Source organism: Myodes glareolus, chromosome 9 (assembly GCF_982192425.1).
Source record: "Myodes glareolus chromosome 9, mMyoGla1.1, whole genome shotgun sequence".
Taxonomy (NCBI): Eukaryota; Metazoa; Chordata; class Mammalia; order Rodentia; family Cricetidae; genus Myodes; species Myodes glareolus.
In genome coordinates, this window is record NC_142034.1 from 94,874,443 (window position 1) to 94,891,859 (window position 17,417).

General features: G+C 49.6%; 3 protein-coding genes and 1 non-coding gene across 5 annotated transcripts; 1 reads left to right on the plus strand and 3 right to left on the minus strand.

The window, feature by feature from the left end:
- Nucleotides 1-7: 7 nt before the first annotated feature.
- Rpl3l (ribosomal protein L3 like) lies at nucleotides 8-10,322 on the minus strand. Of its 2 annotated transcripts, XM_048436222.3 has the most exons (10): nucleotides 10,200-10,322; nucleotides 9,577-9,769; nucleotides 4,820-4,988; nucleotides 3,577-3,712; nucleotides 2,222-2,408; nucleotides 1,972-2,132; nucleotides 1,697-1,798; nucleotides 641-736; nucleotides 315-434; nucleotides 8-149 (listed from the first exon to the last, which is right to left on the minus strand). In XM_048436222.3, exons 1-10 carry the CDS (start codon nucleotides 10,284-10,286, stop codon nucleotides 93-95), a joined length of 1,308 nt encoding a protein of 435 aa, XP_048292179.2. In that variant the 5' UTR covers nucleotides 10,287-10,322; the 3' UTR covers nucleotides 8-92. The 2 variants fall into 2 exon arrangements, with proteins under 2 accessions (XP_048292179.2, XP_048292180.2); XM_048436223.3 differs by lacking the exons at nucleotides 4,820-4,988; nucleotides 9,577-9,769; nucleotides 10,200-10,322 and adding an exon at nucleotides 3,327-3,438 and having other exon boundaries at nucleotides 3,577-3,701.
- Nucleotides 10,323-13,581: 3,259 nt separating this feature from the next.
- Ndufb10 (NADH:ubiquinone oxidoreductase subunit B10) lies at nucleotides 13,582-15,768 on the plus strand. Its single transcript, XM_048436229.3, has 4 exons — nucleotides 13,582-13,820; nucleotides 15,076-15,214; nucleotides 15,340-15,479; nucleotides 15,587-15,768. The coding sequence occupies exons 1-4, from the start codon at nucleotides 13,673-13,675 to the stop codon at nucleotides 15,688-15,690; spliced, it is 531 nt and encodes a 176-aa protein (XP_048292186.1). The 5' UTR covers nucleotides 13,582-13,672; the 3' UTR covers nucleotides 15,691-15,768.
- Nucleotides 15,765-17,415, minus strand: Rps2 (ribosomal protein S2). The gene is made up of 6 exons (XM_087910764.1): nucleotides 17,224-17,415; nucleotides 17,055-17,144; nucleotides 16,831-16,938; nucleotides 16,242-16,575; nucleotides 15,978-16,069; nucleotides 15,765-15,888 (listed from the first exon to the last, which is right to left on the minus strand). The coding sequence occupies exons 1-6, from the start codon at nucleotides 17,398-17,400 to the stop codon at nucleotides 15,808-15,810; spliced, it is 882 nt and encodes a 293-aa protein (XP_087766890.1). The 5' UTR covers nucleotides 17,401-17,415; the 3' UTR covers nucleotides 15,765-15,807.
- LOC125401882 (small nucleolar RNA SNORA64/SNORA10 family) lies at nucleotides 16,639-16,772 on the minus strand. The gene has a single exon (XR_007232480.1). It is a non-coding gene; the product is annotated as a small nucleolar RNA SNORA64/SNORA10 family (small nucleolar RNA).
- Nucleotides 17,416-17,417: the final 2 nt, after the last annotated feature.

Genomic DNA, 17,417 nt, shown 5'->3' on the forward strand with positions numbered 1-17,417 from the left:
CCCAGGCTTAAGAGGTGCCTCAGGACTTTATTAGATAAAAACGACAGGACGCGCAGCAGAAGCACTCCCAAGTGTGCTCCATTCCAGGCATCTTATATGTTTCCCGAGGTCTCCGGCTTCTCTTTCTCCAGATGCTTCTTTTGTGGGCCCTGGTTCAGGTGGGGGGACAGGAGGAGTGTTAGTCATGAGAATCAATCAAGAAATACTGTCTACGACCAAGGCTACCAAGGGCCTCTCTGCTAGACCCCTAAAAGCGCCCTTCTCCCAGCTCCTCTCCGAAACAAGCGGAGTGTGGAGTTTAGGGACCAGCTCACCATGAAGGCTCTCTTCTCCTGCGCTGTTTGGAAGCGTCCGTGGCCAAACTTGGAGGTGGTGTCAATGAACTTGAGTTCGATATTCTCCAGAGCTCGGCGGCTGTGGTGCACTAGGAGGGACTGGGGATCCAAGAGAGACGTCAAGGATGGAGAGCCCCAACTCCCCCGTACCTCCGCTCCACACCAAGAAGGACTCAGTCCATCACCTGCCACTGCCAGACCCCTTCTTTCACTCTCCCACCACCTCAACCCACCGCAAAGCAGGCTACAGGACAGAACAGGCTACTGGATAGAGCCCACGACCCCGCTTGCCATGCTGCACTTACCTTCCTCAGTGTGATCACCCGCTTCTTGGTGCCTGCAATGCAGCCCTTTAACATGACAAAGTCATTGTTCACTTCCCCATAGTGGGGGAAGCCACCCTGCAGGGACACAGATCACACAAAGCAGGTACAAGGCAGACAGGTTAGGCGACTGATGTGTAGGAGCCCCGTGCTCAGACCCCGGGGTACCTCACACTGAACCACTCCTCAGGGCAACAGCATTTGAGCCCCGTTCTTAGTATTCTTCCTGTCTTATCTCACTTAACAGTAACATGCCTTTTTGCGGGGGACACTGAAGCTCAGAAGTTTGGGGATGCTGAGCACAGTAGTATACACCTATAAATCTAGCACTTGAGAGGCTGATACAGCAGGATCACTTAAGGCCAGTCTGCATAACAGTGAGTCCCTGGCTCTGTAGCTCAGTTGGAAGAATGCAGCTTAGTGTTCACAAGGCCCTGTGTTCGATCCTGGGCACCACATTGAAAAAATAAGGTGTTAATTGGGCATGGTGGAACATGCCTTTAATCTCAGAACTTGGGAGGAGGCAGGAGGATCTTAGAGTTTAAGGCCCCTGGTCTACAGAGCAAGTTCCAGGGCAGCCAGGGCTACAGAGAGGGATAAACAGGGTGTGTGGCCACATGCTCTCAGCACTCAGAAAAAGGTAGAAACAGGAGGGTCAGCATTTCAAGGTCACCCTCAGCTATATAGGGAGTTGGAGATCAACATGCGGCTACATGAAATGCAGTCACATGCTTAGGCTCCATGGCTGTTTCCCTCTAGTTCAGAGCTGGTTCCTAGGCCACCGCAGGAACTGCTGTATGCATTTCTCCTCTCAGCAGGTATAAAGGGTGTGGGAACAAACAGGGATTGGGGCTTCCAAGTGGTTGCTCACTGGCATATCAGGCCTCCCATCACTGACTTCCTGCCAAGGCCCTAGGCCTAGTCTGTGTGGGGGCCTATATCCTGTTGCAGAGCTTACATAATGGAACTCTCCGGGCAGGGAAGCACCCACCTCGGGTATATCCCCCAGCCCCCATTAGATCCCTTTGCCAGCCTCACCAGGGGCGTGATAGACTTGTCAGTGATATCATAGCTGGTGGACGCATTGTTTTTGACCATCTTCCCATCTTCCATGTGCAGCCCCCTGCCAATTCGGTAGATCTGCCAGGAAAACAGCAGTAGGGACTAGAGGTGGATTTTGGGCTAGCAACATGGCCACACACACCCCCAAGCACGCATGCTCAGACTCTGGAACTAGTAATGATATTTCATGAACCCAATCAGAGTTTGAATTGTGTTGTCCCACTAGACACCCCTCAGAGCTATGGACACACCTTCTTGTTCAGCTCTGTACGGTGGTGGTAACCCTTCTGTCCAGCCCGGGCGATGGAGCAGCCTACTCGGGCAGGGTGCCAGGCACCAATGCAGGCCACCTTGCGCAGGCCTTTGTGGGTCTTCCTCGGCAGCTTTTTGGTATGCCAGCGGCTAGTGACCCCTGTAGATAGGAAGGGCCGGAGGCTAAGTGGCCACTCTGGCCCCCACTAAACACTCTTCTCTGGAGCTACCGTCTCTACCAGGCCTTACCTTTAACACCCCGGCCCTTCGTGACAGCAATGACATCAATGACCTCACTCTGGCTGAACACACTGTGTACAGGCACCTGCTTCTCCAGCCGTGCCTGAGCCCAAGCCACCTTCTCAGCCACAGTACCACCATTCAGCTGAATCTCCATGATGTGGGCCTTCTTCTGCCGAAAGGGCAGCAGCTTCATCTGCAGACACAGCGGGAAGTTCAGTTCACAAGCCCCCCACACGGCAGATGGTTAGCCTGCTGATAACCCGAAGTCTTTCCCCTTTGTGTTTATTCAGACATTATTGTGCTCCTGCCATGCGCTGGGTGCTGGAGGTACACCACAGATTGAGGCAGGCAGCATCCTGTATCTCAGGGAGTCCCACCATCTCCTTTCAGGACAGATTAAAGCCAAGTAAACTCTTGGCGGGGGCTCAGTGTTCTGGTAAACTCAGGTAGAGTGGTCAGGTAGGGCCTCTCTGAGGAAGTGACCAATAACAGCAAAAAGTCACTACAGAGAACTCCACGTGAGTTTATGAGGACGCAAGCAGCATGCAGAAAGGTGCTGTGTTAGGAAAGATCTTGGAAAGTTGCTGGGACCATCTGGCCAGATGGGAGCAGGAGGCTGCCAGAGACAGGCAGATGTAGGAGTGGGCTCCAACTTCCTTCCAAGTGTAGGTGGTCAACTATACCATTCGGCAAGGCCCTGGCTGCTGTGAGCTTCATATGCTAAGAGGATATACAAGTGTAAACATACCTGTTAGGTCACAGCATAGTATTTATAGAGCTCCTACTGTATATCAGGCTATCATGAATACTATATGTCCTGGGGTTCATGGGGGAATTAGATGAGTGTGACCCTTGCCTCCATGGTCCCAGAGGGCAAATTGGCAAACATCAAGCCCTGACTTGCTTCCCCAGGAGCTGCAGGTGTGAAAGCGAACAAAAGCCTGCATTCACAGAGCAGGAGAGGTGCCCAGGAGGGGTGGGGATAGGGTTGCTGCCGGGGAATACTTCTCTGAAGATAAGACGCGTATGAAAATTCCAGAGCGAGTGTTCTGGTTAAATTTCAGTCAGCATCAAGCTGGACCCCAGGTGCAGCCAGTTCTCCGTGCTAGACCTTTGACTGAAGACGCAAGCCTTTCAGGACAGTGGGGCACCTGTCGTCCATGGGGCACGATAGCCATCGATGACAGTGGCATAGAACATCACATGCCAGTGACCTCTCAACTCTGGGACAAGAGTGGCTAGTGAGGTAGCAGGCCAGATCTTGAGCCTGTGCCCAGGGCTGGTGCTATTTTTAAGCTGACATTTGTCAGGGTTCTTTATTTGGAGGTAGGGGATGGGCTGGAAGTGGGGGCTGGACTGACCTGAGTGTGGACAATGACCCGAATGACTTTGCAGTACTTCTTCAGGGCCGCAAAGTCCTTCTGGATCTGCTTCTTGCCGTGGGAGTCTCGCCACCTCTTGCAGGCTTTGGTAAAGGCCTTCTTCTTACTCTTGTGCCTGAGCCACACACAGAGTGCTCAACACTCAGCCAGGTAGCTCTCTGTGTTGTCCTGCCTGCCTCGCCCTACCTGCAGCCCACCAAGCAAGAGGCCTGGCCCAGGCCCTCCCAAAGAGCCTGGGATGTTTCCAGGCACCATTGGCGATCATGTCCTCTCCCTCGTCCCTCCCTCCCTGCTTCTCTTTGTATGTGTGTGGGCGTGTGTCTCAAGAGGGTCCCACTATGTCACCCAGGCTGAACTAATACTCCAAATCCTTCTAAAATGTTAGGATTCCAGGCGTGTGCCCAGCAGTAATCAGACCTCTAACCTCCCTCAGAAGCCATGCACAAAAGCTGTGCTTCCAATTAGGCAGACACCCTTCCCACCCCTCTCTGGGGCTCAGGTAGAATGATGAGCCCAATCCTAGAGATGAAGAAGCCACAGTTCCCAGAGGCTAAACTCTGGATAAAGAGCAAATTCATGGTACAAACAGTAAAATCAGCATTCTTGATGCTTACCAGTCACTTTGGGAGGTGGGGGACAGCATTCTACACCCTTCATCTAGTCATGCAAGGGACTCAAGATGTCAGCCATATGGCCTCAGTCCTACAGTCCTGCACTGTGTGTTGGGGGGGGGTGGTGTTTTTAATTTGTTTGTTTGTTTTTAGTTTTTTTGAAACATGGTTTCTCTGTGTAGGCCAGGCTGGCTTCCAGTCTACACATGTCAATTCTGAAGTTCCATCCAATTAGCCCCATGGATAAAATGACTGGTGATTTTAAACTTTTTGCACTTATTTTGATATATTGTATGTATATGTTTACAAACACCACAGTGCACGTGTGGTAGTCAGAGGACAACTCAAGAATCAGTTCTGTCCTCCGCCTTATCCCAGGTATTGAACACAGGTTGGCAGGCTTGGCAGCCAACACGTGAGTCAGCCCACCAGCCCAACCCTGAAGATCTGAACATTTGGCTCTTCCTATTTCTGGATTCCAATGTCCTCTCCCGCTCTCTGATACTTCTTCCTGTCTTCCTGCCCTGAAGGCACCGCACAGACTCTCTACCTGGGCAAGGCTCCCCTCCCCCCTCTATTGCTCTAGCACAGAGCCAGGGCTAAGCTCTCACCAATCCTTGTAGAAGCGTCGGCGGCACTCATCACTGAGATGTTCGGCAAAGATGGTCTTGAAGCTCCGAAGACCTCGAGGAGTGGCCACGTAGCCCACCACGCCCACCACCACCAGCGGCGGCGTCTCCACAATGGTCACAGCTTCTACTTCCTCTCGTTTGGAAATTTCTGTTTGGACCAAGGAACGAGAGTTGAGGGGACCTTCTCAGCCAATGGGGAAGGGAGCAAAAGGGTCAACTACACAAGGCAGCCCAAGGGACTGTAGTTAGACCACCAAAATCTTATTTTACTTTTAATAATTCTAAATATAGTGTCATAAGCACCAGGGAAACCAGAAGCCCATCCTTTCATGGATAGTCCTAAGCTGCCACGGATTTCATCATGGCGTTTTCTTTTGTTTAGGTTTATTTGGGGGGCATCTCTTGTAGCCCAGGCTGGCTTTGAACTTGCTATGTAGTTAAGAACAGCCTTGAATTCCTGATTCTCCTACCTCGACCTCCCAAGTGTTAGGATTATGGGCATCCACCACCATGCCCAACTGAAGTATGTGTTCTAAAAATGAAAGATGGGAAATTGGGAGAAAGGGAGGAAGAAAGGAAAGAGGGAGGAGGGAGGGAAGGAGGGACAATGGGAAGGAGAGAGAGAAGGAAGGAAGAAAAGGATGGAAGGAGGGAGAGAGGGAGAAACAGAGAAGGAGACCCAGACAGCAGAAAGGAAACAAAGGCACAGAGGGAGAGTGAAAGCAGCCAAGGGGGCCATGCCCACTTCCCCACAATAGAGGAACAGGGAAGGTTCCTCTATAACAGGAGGGTAGCGAAAGGGGGCCATGCCCACTTCCCCACAATGGAGGAACAGGGAAGGTTCCTCTATAACAGGAGGGTAGAGAGCAGAGCATTGCTAAGGGACTGGAGAGGGCCAGAGGCTCTCTACAGGCAGCCTAGGACACACCAGGGCAGGGATGCCAGGCATCTGGACTGAGGTAGCATTCTGTACTGATTCCTCCCAAATCAGTGGTTCTCAATCTTCCTTGTGCTGTATCCTTTAATATAGTTCCTCATGTTGTAGTAACTCCCAACCTTAAAATCACTTTCATTGCTGCTTCATATCTGTAATTCTACTGCTGCTATGAAACATAAATTTCTGATCTGCAGGATATCTGAATACAACCCCTGTGAAAGGATTATTTGATCCCCAAAGGGGTCAAGGCTCCCAAGTTTAGAACCACTGTCCTAGATTAAAACCTTCCGTTTTGGAGTCAGGCAGTGATGGTGCACACCTTTAATCCCAGCACTCAGGAGGCAGAGGCAAGAGGATCTCTCTGAATTTGAGGTCAGCCTGGTCTTCAAAATGAATTCCAGGACAGTCAGAGTTATTACACAGAGAAACCTTATCTCTAAAAACAAAACAAAATATCCAATATATGAGCTAGCTAGGATGTGGACTGCCTTTAATCCCAGCACTTGGGGCAGGCTGACTGTGATTTCAAGGCCACCCTGGTCGACAGAACAGGACAACTAGGGCTATACAGTGAAACACGTCTCAAAAATAAAAACCCGGGGCTGGAGAGATGGTTCAGTGGTTAAGAGCATTGCCTGCTCTTCCAAAGGTCCTAAGTTCAATTCCCAACAACCACGTGGTGGCTCACAACCATCTGTAATGAGGTGTGGTGCCCTCTTCTGGCCAGACAGAATATTGTACACATAATAAATAAATAAATAAATAAATAAATAAATAAATAAATAAATAAATACACAAATGAATAAATAAATATTTTTTTTAAAAAACCAGCTAGAGGGAAACTTCTTTTTGTTGTTGGTGGTGGTGTTTTTGGGTTTTTTTTGTTTTTTTTTTTTTTTTTTTTTGAGACAGGGTTTCTCTATAGCTTTGGGACCGGTCCTGGAATTCTTGTAGACCAGGCTGGCCTACGAATTCACAGAGATCTGCCTGCCTCCGCCTCACGAGTGCTGGGATTAAAGGCGTGTGCCACCAGCACCAGGCAAGAAACTATTTTCAACAAAGGGGTCAAACCAGAGAACATCCTAAGGGAAGGTGAGACTGCAAGTAAGGTAATAAAAGCAGTAAATAAACAACTCAGAATAACTTCATGTAGTCCCTGAAACTGACCAGATTCACTCCCCAATAGTATATAAATATCAAAGATGCTAAGCATCACATGGAGACACGCCAAACTGCGAAGCAAACTCTCAGACAAGCCCAGCCAACTGGAAGCAGCTGAGACCAGCCCAAAAGCCTGTAGGAAACAGAGTAGCTAAGCTGCCAAGAAGCAGCTCAAACCGACTGAGTCACCTGGAAAGACCACCTTCCAACCAACTGAGCAGCCTGCAGGCTGTGCTGTGTGCTCCAGGTTCCCAGCTTTTGTGAGCTGTCACCAAGCTGGGATGGAACTGGGTAATGTAGGTGTCTTTGAGTCATTTCAGCTTTTGTGACTAATCCCTCATCCATAATCCTGTAGAAACCCCAGTAAAGCTCTCTGATTCATCAAGTTGGAGTTTGTCTGTTATCGGCTTCCTATCTAGAGTGAGTAGATGTGTGTGTGTGTGTGTGTGTGTGTGTGTGTGTGTGTGTGTGCTCGCGTGCATGTGCGTGTGTATATGTTCCTATCTAGAGTGAGTAGATGTGTGTGTGTGTGTGTGTGTGTGTGTGTGTGCTCGCGTGCATGTGCGTGTGTATATGTTCCTATCTAGAGTGAGTAGATGTGTGTGTGTGTGTGTGTGTGTGTGTGTGTGCTCGCGTGCATGTGCGTGTGTATATGTTGCATCTTCCCAGAAAAAGTCTGTCACACAACAGGTAGCAGGTGCACAAATTTGCACAAGTACACATAAGTGTATGCAACAGAATTTAGGCAAGCTGAATAGACACAGTACACACGCCTATAATCCCAGCACTCAGGAGGCAGCAGCAGGCAGATCTCTGTGAGTTCGAGACCAGCCTGGTTTGATTCCTAGCACACGTGTTGACTGGCTTAGTGTTTCCTGTTGATGTAATAAAGCATGACCAAAGAAACTTGGGAAAGAAAGGGTTTCTGTTGGCTCTCAGGTCCTACTCCGTCGCAGAGCAGGGCTCAAGCGGGACAAGAAACTGGAGGCCGGAACAGAAACAGAGGCCGTGGAGGATTCCTGTTTACTGCTTGCTTCTCAGCCTGCTTTTTAACACCCATTTTTAAAAAATGCACTACAGGCCATTCTTATGGGGGCATTTTTTTACAATTTAGTTTTTTTTCTTTCCAAATGACACTAACTTGTGTCAATTTGACACAAAACTAGATAGCACAACCACCTGTAACTCCAGCTCCAGGATTTCTACCATCCCCTTCTGGTCTCTAGAAACTTGCACTCCTGTGTGCATACGCCCAGAACAGACATACACATGCATAATTAAAATTAAGCCTTTTAACATCAAACCACAGCAAACAGTATGAGGAATTGAACTATATCTTTTTTAAAAAATATTTTATTGGTGTTTTAGCCTGTATGTATATCTGTGTGAGGCTGCTGGATCCTGGAGTTACAGACAGTTGTGAGCTGCCATATGGGTGCTGGGAATTGAACCCCGGGTCCTCTAGAAGAGCAGTCAGTGCTCTTAACTGCTGAGCCATCTCTCCAGTCCCTGAACTATATCCTGTATGACAAAACTTTTTCTGGGGAGACACTTCATATTCTCTCCACAACAGGTTAAAGTACAGCGACCACCGAAGTTCAGCTGTGGACCAATAGAATTGTACTGGTATATCAGAAATACGGTTGAGGGGTCATTTACAGAAGTTTACAGTAGTTCAAAGACAGATGCCTCACCAAAACCCACTCCAGCATGAGGCAGGTCACCAAAACTAAACCTGGAGCACACTGCACAGGCCACAGGCAGTTCAACAGGTTATCCTTTCCAAGTGACTGGTCTAAACCGCTTCCTCGTCTTAACCTCTTCCAGGCAACTCCACTGGTCTCTGCTTCTTCCAGGCATCTGAGAGTTTCTTGGCGGGCCAGTTCTGGCCCTCTGAAGGGGTACGCTTGGCTTTTATTGCTTACTCCTGCAGGGAGAGGCCTAGTAAATCTGGTCAGTTTCAGGAACTTTCTGGAACTATTTTGAGTTGTTAACCTCCCTGCTTAAGGCGTTTTTCCTGCAAGATGGAATGCTTCAAACTCACAATCCACATCTGTATACTAGTTCTTCTAAAATATATGTTCTAAAGTTCTACAGATAGACACTACACAGGAGGCTTTAAGGAAGATGGGTAACCCACTTTTTATATTTCTGTTATATTATTTTTAACAGTACTGGAGATTGAACCTGGGACTCTGAGTATACAAGGTAAACCTCCTCCTACGGAGCCATATTCCCAAAATCTTTTTTTCCCTTTATTTTGAGAAAGAGGCTAACTAAGTTACTCAGGCTAGTCTTAAACTAGTGATCCTCCTGCCTCAGTATCTCAAGTAGCTAGGATTACAGTCCTGAGCCCCACAAGGGTGCTTACTACCTACCTGGGGCCACTTTCCTAGCCTCTGCATGCCTCAGTCTTAAACGGTAAGCACTGTTAGAAACCCCTCCGTCCGGGCATTGCTCAGGTTAGGGCTTGACAGAGTCCAGCATGGATCCTCCTGTCCCAAAGCAATTTCTATACTCAGGCCATCATCTTTTGTGGAACTGTGGCTCCGCTTGGACCACAAGAACAGTTTCTGGCTCCTATCAGTTGCAAGATTCCATTCCCCACTCTGCCCTGTGTCCCCCGGCAGTGACTCACTGAGTCCAGGACGGTGCACTTCTCGAAGGGTGTGGGTCATGCCAGCCTTGTAGCCCAGGAAAGCCGTGAGGTGCACAGGCTGGCTGGGGTCATCCCGAGGCCAGCTCTTCACCTTGCCCCTGTGCCTCCGGCTCCTCTTGTGGGGCAGGAAGCCCAGGTGTCCATGTCGAGGGGCAGAGAACTTCCGGTGGGACTTGGGATAGGAGAAAAAGGAGTTCAGAACTGGAGTCTCCCTAGGGGTGGCTTCAGGATGATCCAGGAGACTCAGCACACCCAAATACAATGTGGGCTAGAGGCCTAAGGGAGGGCCCAGGAAGTCCTCAGTGCCACCCCATCAAACTATGCAAATGATGCAGGGTTAGGGATGGGGTCTCTTTAAAATCACAGACCTCCTGCCCTTGTGAACTCAGGCTGGCAAGGCCTGGATGGATCCAAGACAGTAAAGCAGTGTATCAAGAGCAGGCGACTACCATGACCTCTCCTTCTCACGCCCCTTCCAGACCCAAAGCACGGCCCCTGGCCCTTTGCTGTCTCTTCAGACCCATTCCTCACAGCTCCAGGGCTGCCCCTTCCCCCTCCCCTGGAAGGCCAGTTTGTTCAGGAGGTCACCCCAGCCCACTGACCATGGCCGGTCCCTGCAGGTCAGGAAGGGGCCTCCCCACCAGGCACCAGAGGTAGAATGACAGGGCCAGAACACTCAGCTGCCACATCCCAGATTTAGCACCTGGCAGGCTCCTTGGCCGGCTCCTGTAGCCAGCATGGCCTTTGGTGCCAGGAACAAACCTGGGAGGGGCATTAGATGGGCAGTCTACAGGGGTAAGAACACCTGGGAGCAGGGATTGCATTTTTTTTCTTCCAGGGGACTGGGGGATAACTCTTCAAGGACTGAAGCACCGTGGCCTGATGAGGGGTCCTGTTCTCAGGCCACAGCCAGAAGAAAATCTGAGTCTGGTAAAGAGGTCTCCTGCTGAGAGTTGTAAACTAGAGCTCTCTACTGCGATAAAAACATGATAAAAAAAAAAAAAAAACATGCTCAGCAGTTAAGAGCATTAGCTGCTCTTCCAAAAGACCCAGGTTCAATTCCCAGCACAGGGGAATTGTGTGGTGGCTCACACTGTCTGTAACTCCAGTCCCTGGGGGATCTGGCATTCTCTTTACCACCATGGCCACTGCAAGCATGCACGTGGGGCAAAGACATACATGCAGGCAAAACACTCACACCCAAAATAAAACTTAAAAAAAAAAAAACTCACCAGGTGGTGGTAGTGTGCGCCCTTTCATCTCCGCACTCAGGAGGTAGAGACAAGCAGATCTCTGTGAGTTCAAGGCCAACTTAGTCTACAGCACAAGTTCCAGGACAGGCTCCAAAGCTACAGGGAAACCCTGTCTCAAAAAAAATAATAAATTAAATAAATAAAGGCATCATAATCAAAAGTCACTTGAGAAGGAAAGCATTTATTTGGCTTACATGTCCTGCTCACAGCCCATCATTGAGGGGAAACTAAGGCAGAACTCAACTCAAAAATTTGAAGGCAGAAACTGAAGTAGAAGACGGGGTGGTGGCATATGCCTTTAATCCCAGTACTTGGGGGAGGCAGAGGCAGACAGGTCTCTGTGAGTTCGAGGCCAGCCTGGTCTACAGAGCTAGTTTCAAGACAGCCAAGGCTAAACAAAGAAACCCTGCCTTGAAAAAACAAAAACAGAAAGAAAGAAACTGAAGTAGAGGCCATGAAAAAAATGCTGCTCACTGGCTTGCTCTTCATGACTGATTCAGCCTTTCTTATAGAACCTGGGACCACCCATAATGGTCTGGGTCCTACCACATCAGTTATTAATCAAGAAAATGCCCTACAAGCCTATCTATAGGCCAGTATGATGGAAGTATTTTCTCAGTTGAGGTTCTCTCTTCCCAGATGACCCTGGCTTGTGTCAAGTTGACATGAACCTAGCCAGAACAGGTACTTGAATGAATTTGTTTCCATGTTTCTTTGCTTTTTTGTTTCAGGGTCTTCTGCATCACAAGCTGGCCTGGAACTTAGTATATAGGTAAAGATGGCTTTGAATTTCTGATCCTCCTGCCTCCACATCCCAAGGGCAAGTGTTGGGATTATAGTTGTGTATTGCCATGCCTGGGTTACACTGTGCTAGAGATTAAACCTAGAGCTTTGTGCATGCTGGGCAAGCACTCTATTAACTGAGCTACCCTCGTAGCTCTGATAGTCTTTCTTTCTTCCTTTCTCTCTTTCTTTCTTTTTTCCTTTGGTTTTTGGAGACAGTCCTTTTATTGTGTAGCCTTGCTTGGCTGTCCTGAAACTTGCTCTGTAGATCAGGCTATCCTCAAACTCAGAGATCCATCTGCCTCTGCCTCCCAATTACTGGAATTAAAGGCATTTGCTACCACCACCCCACAAATTATATAAGTCTTTTTGGTTTTTAGAGACCAGGTTTCTTTGTATAGCCTTGACTGTCTGGAACTAGTTCTATAGATCAGGCTGACCTTGAACTCAGAGATCCACTAGCCTCTACCTCCCAAGTGCTGGGATTAAAGAAATGCACCACCACTGCCTGGCTCCCTTTTTTTTTTAAATTAAATTTTATTTATGTGTATGGGTGTTTTGCCTACATGTGTGTCTGTGCACCATTTGCCTGCCTGGTGTCCTTGAAGGCCAGAAGAGGGCATCAGATCCTCTGGAATTGGATTTACAGCCGGTTACAAACTGAGTGGTGGATATCAAACTCATGTTCTCTGAAAAACCTCTTAACTGCTAAGCCATCTCTCCAGCTCCTTCTTTTTCTTTTGAGAAAAGGTCTCACATTTTAGCCTATCTGGCCTTGAACTCTTGGCAATCCTTCTACCGTGGTCACCAAAATGGCAGGCAGGTTTATAGGTGTGAACCTACATATCTGGCTCTCCAAACTGGTCTTGAACTCCTGGACTCGAATGATCATTCCAACTCAGCCCTTGTGTAGCTTTTCCCACAGGTTTGTGCCACTCTGCCTCCAGAGAGCTGGGATTAAAAACGTGTGCCACCACCACCCTGCATTATTTTTCAATCCTGAGAATCTACTGTTACAGAATCAAGGTTCTATAGTTGTAGAATCACTGAGTCCACCAGGCTTAAGATATTCTCAAGGATAGTGGTTTTGCATTAGGTACTAAAATTCTATGCTACCAGCCGGGTGTTGGTGGCACATGCCCTTAATCCCAGCACTCGGGAGACAGAGGCAGGCGGATCTCTGTGAGCTCAAGGCCAGCCTGGTCTACAAGAGCTAGTTCCAGGATAGGCTCCAAAGCTACATGGAAATCCAGTCTTGGGGAAAAAAAAGATTCTATGTCTATGCTACCAAAATGTTAAGATTTGTGGGTCTGACTTTAGTGTCATAAACGATTTTTGTGTAATACTAGATTTGGTAAGTCACCGCAGCTGATATCTCTATGTTCTTAGTCCCCAACACTGGCAGGAGATGACCAGCATCAAGATGACAGGTAAGGATTTCCACTGCCCAGGCTGCAAAACCAGTTCTAAACACATAAACTCAGAGTTTGGGCAGTGCAGTCCTGGACAGTGGACAGCTGGGAGCACAAGAGTTGAAGACTAGAGAAGAACCCCCAGAAGCAGGGAAAGGTACTCCGTGCCTAGGGTAGGAGATCCTTTTTCCCCACAGAGAAGCCCCCAGGTTCACTGGCACCCACCAGCAGAGCCTGTAACAGGCCAGAAGGCTGGGCAGTCCAGAGTGGCTTCCTGGAGTAGTGAGGGCGTTTGCTGTTTCTATTATTCATTGATTTGTGTGTGTTCTCTTGCCAAGTCGTGTTCAACTTGCTCCCTGCTGATTTAGCTGGTAGTTCAGGGCAGAGCACTTCCTTGCGTCTGGTGAACTTAGTCCAAACTTAACCAGGATGCCATTGTGCGATAGCGCTGGAGACCACAAGGGGGTGCCCGAGAGGCGGGCCACGATCCCGTGGTGCCCCACGGCTACGCATTGCGCAGGCGCGGTGCCGCCTTTCCGCGCAGGCGTAGAGGTCTCCGCGTCCTCAGGCCGAGCTAGTCCGGACGCGAAGCGAATTGAAGGTCTGCGGGGAGGGTTTGCTGCAGCCATGCCGGACTCTTGGGACAAGGATGTGTACCCCGAGCCCCCGCGCCGCACGCCGGCTCCCTCGCCACAAACCTCGCTCCCCAACCCCCTGACCTACTTTATGAAGGCCTACGATCTCGTCGTGGACCGGCCCGTGACCCTCGTGAGAGGTACAGGGTCTAGGATTCCGCCCGCTCAGTAGTTCCTAGTCCCCCACGGATCCCAGGTCCAGTACCCGTCCCCAGGAACCACCACCCGATGCACGTTGCTATCCCTCATCCAGAGCCCCCGAGTCTAAATCGACTCTTTTTCCTTTTCCAAATCGTCTCTTAACCTCCCCCAGTGCACTTATGACACCCTCTGCCTTATCTGAGACACCCCGGAACCGAGGTTTTGTTTCCCCGCTGCACCCCAGGCCTTGCCGTCGCCCCAGTGGAATAGTCCCCTTTGCGGGGCTACACCCTGCCCATAATTCTTCCTGCCTTCAGCAGAACCCTGACTACTCTCAACCCTGGTCGCTCTTTTAAACGGTGGTAGCGGGAAGCAGGGCGGTGGTGGCGGGGCCGGTGATGAGTTCGAAGCCAGACTGATCTAAAGAGCGAGTTCCAGGACGGCCAGGGTTACACAGAAAAACCCTGTCTTGAAACGAAACAAAACGGTAGTGGGCAGGAATCTAGCCCACCACCAGTCATCTGTGTCACGAGTAGCCGGTCAGTAAGCCCTGGTTGAAATGGACAATGTTGTCCATGTGCATGGGTTCTCTTTGGGTCACAGCTTCACTTATGCAAAGTTTGTGTTTTAAATGACTGCTCTTTATCCCTGGTCCCAGAGAGTGCTCCATTCAACCCTTGATGGTCCTGTTTGCCAGCATGGTAAACAGTTGGGACATGCTGGGCACTATGTCCAGTCGACTAAGTGGCTCATCTGTTAAGCATTTGGGGTACAGAGTATACTCAGGTGGTTGAGGCTCTGCTAAGGTAGATTCTCTGTGATACAGCACCTTCGTTATTGTCCAGGACAATATAGCAAATACCTTTGTCAGCTTCCCAGACAAGTCACTGCCCCTGGTTTACAGGTGGTCCTTGGCTTAGGAAAAGTTTTCAAGCCAGTGCCAGGTGGATTACAGCATTAAGGTCAGCTCACTTTTTTGTAACATCTTAGGATGTCTAAATGGGTTTGTGAACCCTGTGCTCTTTAACTTACCAGTGGAAACCGTTGGGTCCTACTGCTAAATTCCCAATGGAGCTTCCTTGCCTATTCAAACCCATTCTGTACTGTTCTGTAGGCCCAACTGTGTTCAATACCCAAGTCTCTCTTAACCACTCCAGCCAGTCCTCCATAGGACTGCCTGTTACTGGAAAACCTTGGAACTTTAGACGCCTGTCTAGGTAGACAGGCCTTGAATTTTAGGTGTTTTCTTTGCAGAGTTTATTGAGCGACAGCATGCCAAGAACCGGACCTACTACTATCACCGGCAGTACCGACGTGTGCCAGACATCACGGAATGCAAAGAGGGTGATATCCTGTGTATCTATGAGGCAGAGATGCAATGGAAAAGGGACTAGTAAGTTCACAGCAGGGGACAATCGACTGGATGGCCTTACCCAGTACACCCCCTTCCTGTAAAGATCCCAGACAGTCTGGGACAAGCCACCATCCCTTCAAATTCTCTAACCCTTGTTCTTTCAGCAAAGTTGACCAGGAAATTATGAACATCATCCAGGAGAGACTTAAGGCTTGTCAACAGAGAGAAGGAGAGAGCTCGAAGCAGAATTGTGCCAAGGAACTGGAGCAGTACACCAAGGTGGCTAAAGCCTTCCATGACCGCTGTGAGTAACCTTCAGCTCTTTCCAGGGTTTGGGAATCTTTTTTATGGCTTTTCCTAGCCGCTAAAACCTCACCCAAATTCCCATGTTCCACCCAATCTCTTCTACAGATTATGACCTGGGAGCCTATTATTCTGCCAGAAAGTGCTTGGCAAAGCAGAAGCAGAGGATGCTGGAAGAGAGAAAGGCTGCCAAGCAAACGGCTGCTGCCTAAGGACTCCAATAAAGTGACTGGGTGCGCCTCGCCTATTTTAGTGCCCACTAAATAAATGCAAATAGAGACAAATGTTAACAGACTTGATTCACTTTTATTTTTCTTGTATAAAAACCCTTATGTGGTGGCCACAGCTGGAGCCTGGGTCCTCTGAACAGAGACTCTGGTGTGGGTTTTCACTAGGTGGTCAGTGAATTCCTAAAAAGAGAAGTAGAATATTAATACGACACATTCCCTATTCTTGAAGGTCAAAGCCAGCCAACATACCACCAGCTGAATCAGTATACCTGATAAGGAGACTTGGTGAACACAGTCTCTTTCCAGAGGTCGGGGGTCAGGTAGCTGTAGGTCTTAGAGATGGCATCAAAGGTGGCCTTGGCTAGAAAAATGTGAAAAGGGTTGGTGGCTTGATTTTTGAAGATAAAAAAAAGTCCCTCCCACTAAGGAACGGTTGCACTCCTAGCAGCAGAGTCAGTCACTTTGGTGACAGGTCTGCTCTCCATCCCTTAAAAACACACCAAGAACCCACAACCTGTGCGTGATCCACCTACCAAAGTTGCCCAGGGTGGCAGTGCAGCCCCTGGCTGATGTGTAGCAGTCATCAATGCCAGCCATCATCAGTAGCTTCTTGGGCACAGGAGCGGAGACTATGCCAGTGCCTCTGGGGGCAGGAATGAGACGCACCAACACAGAACCACAACGGCCTGTCACTTTGCAAGGCACAGTGTGGGGCTTGCCAATCTTGTTCCCCCAGTAGCCTCTCCGCACAGGGACAATGGAAAGCTTGGCCAAGATGATGGCCCCTCGGATGGCAGTGGCTACCTCCTTGGAGCATTTAACACCGAGACCTACGTGACCATTGTAGTCCCCAATAGCGACGAAAGCCTGTGAAGAGACTTAGGTGGAATGGCTGGTGGTGTTTCACAGAACCAGCTTATCTCGACTAGGATCTGTGGTGCTCCTCTAGGCAAGAGAGGCCACTGAGAGGCCAATCAAAGGTACTTGAGGAACTCCTTTCCTCTCTCTCCCGGTACGAAAGTCACACGGGTGAAACCTAGTGTGACTATGCAGAGTGAGAGAGTTTTGCTCAGCCCCATTTAATCTTAAACCTCCACCTTGCCAAAGAACAGACTTGAATACCTTGAACCTGGTCCGCTGGCCTGCCCTAGTCTGCTTCTGCACGGGCATGATCTTCAGAACCTCATCCTTTAGGGATGCTCCCAGGAAAAAGTCAATGATCTCGGACTCCTAAAACAGAAAGTTTGTGGGAAACATGTCAAGCTTGATCACTGTCACTAGATGGCAAAGGAGGTATCGAGTGGTTCATCAAGATAGCAACTTCCCACCCCAAGCGACGTTCGTACCTTAATGGGCAGGGAGAACAGGTAGATCTCCTCCAGGGACTTGATTTTCATGTCCTTAACCAGGCGGCCCAGCTTGGTGACGGGAATCCACTGCAGAAAGACGCCAGTCAAAAAAGGCTGCCTCATGCAAGAGAACGCGTGGCCCGCCCCGCCCACGGCCCAGACCTACCTCCTTGTCTTCAGCTTTACCTCCGCGAGCCCCGCGGCCTCGGCCACGGCCACGGCCTCGACCACGGCCGCGGCCCCTCAGACCGCTACCGAATCCTCCGCGGAAGCCGCCACGGCCTCCTAATCCTGGGCCCCCGGGGCCTCCGGGCCCTCCTGCTGCACCGGCGTCATCCGCCATTGCTAGAGAGAGACAAA

Excerpts from the sequence above, each read along its gene's own strand:
- Rpl3l (XM_048436222.3), bottom strand. The coding sequence starts at position 10,286 with ATGTGGCAGCTGAGTGTTCTGGCCCTGTCATTCTACCTCTGGTGCCTG. Across the intron at positions 737-1,696 it reads ACAAGTCTATCACGCCCCTG|GGTGGCTTCCCCCACTATGG; the intron begins GTGAGGCTGGCA and ends GTGTCCCTGCAG. Across the intron at positions 150-314 it reads AGGAGAAGAGAGCCTTCATG|GGCCCACAAAAGAAGCATCT; the intron begins GTGAGCTGGTCC and ends CACCTGAACCAG.
- Rps2 (XM_087910764.1), bottom strand. The coding sequence starts at position 17,400 with ATGGCGGATGACGCCGGTGCAGCAGGAGGGCCCGGAGGCCCCGGGGGC. Across the intron at positions 16,070-16,241 it reads TGCCACCCTGGGCAACTTTG|CCAAGGCCACCTTTGATGCC; the intron begins GTAGGTGGATCA and ends ACATTTTTCTAG. Across the intron at positions 15,889-15,977 it reads TCACCAAGTCTCCTTATCAG|GAATTCACTGACCACCTAGT; the intron begins GTATACTGATTC and ends TTCTCTTTTTAG.
- Ndufb10 (XM_048436229.3), top strand. The coding sequence starts at position 13,673 with ATGCCGGACTCTTGGGACAAGGATGTGTACCCCGAGCCCCCGCGCCGC. Across the intron at positions 13,821-15,075 it reads GCCCGTGACCCTCGTGAGAG|AGTTTATTGAGCGACAGCAT; the intron begins GTACAGGGTCTA and ends TTTTCTTTGCAG. Across the intron at positions 15,480-15,586 it reads TAAAGCCTTCCATGACCGCT|ATTATGACCTGGGAGCCTAT; the intron begins GTGAGTAACCTT and ends TCTCTTCTACAG.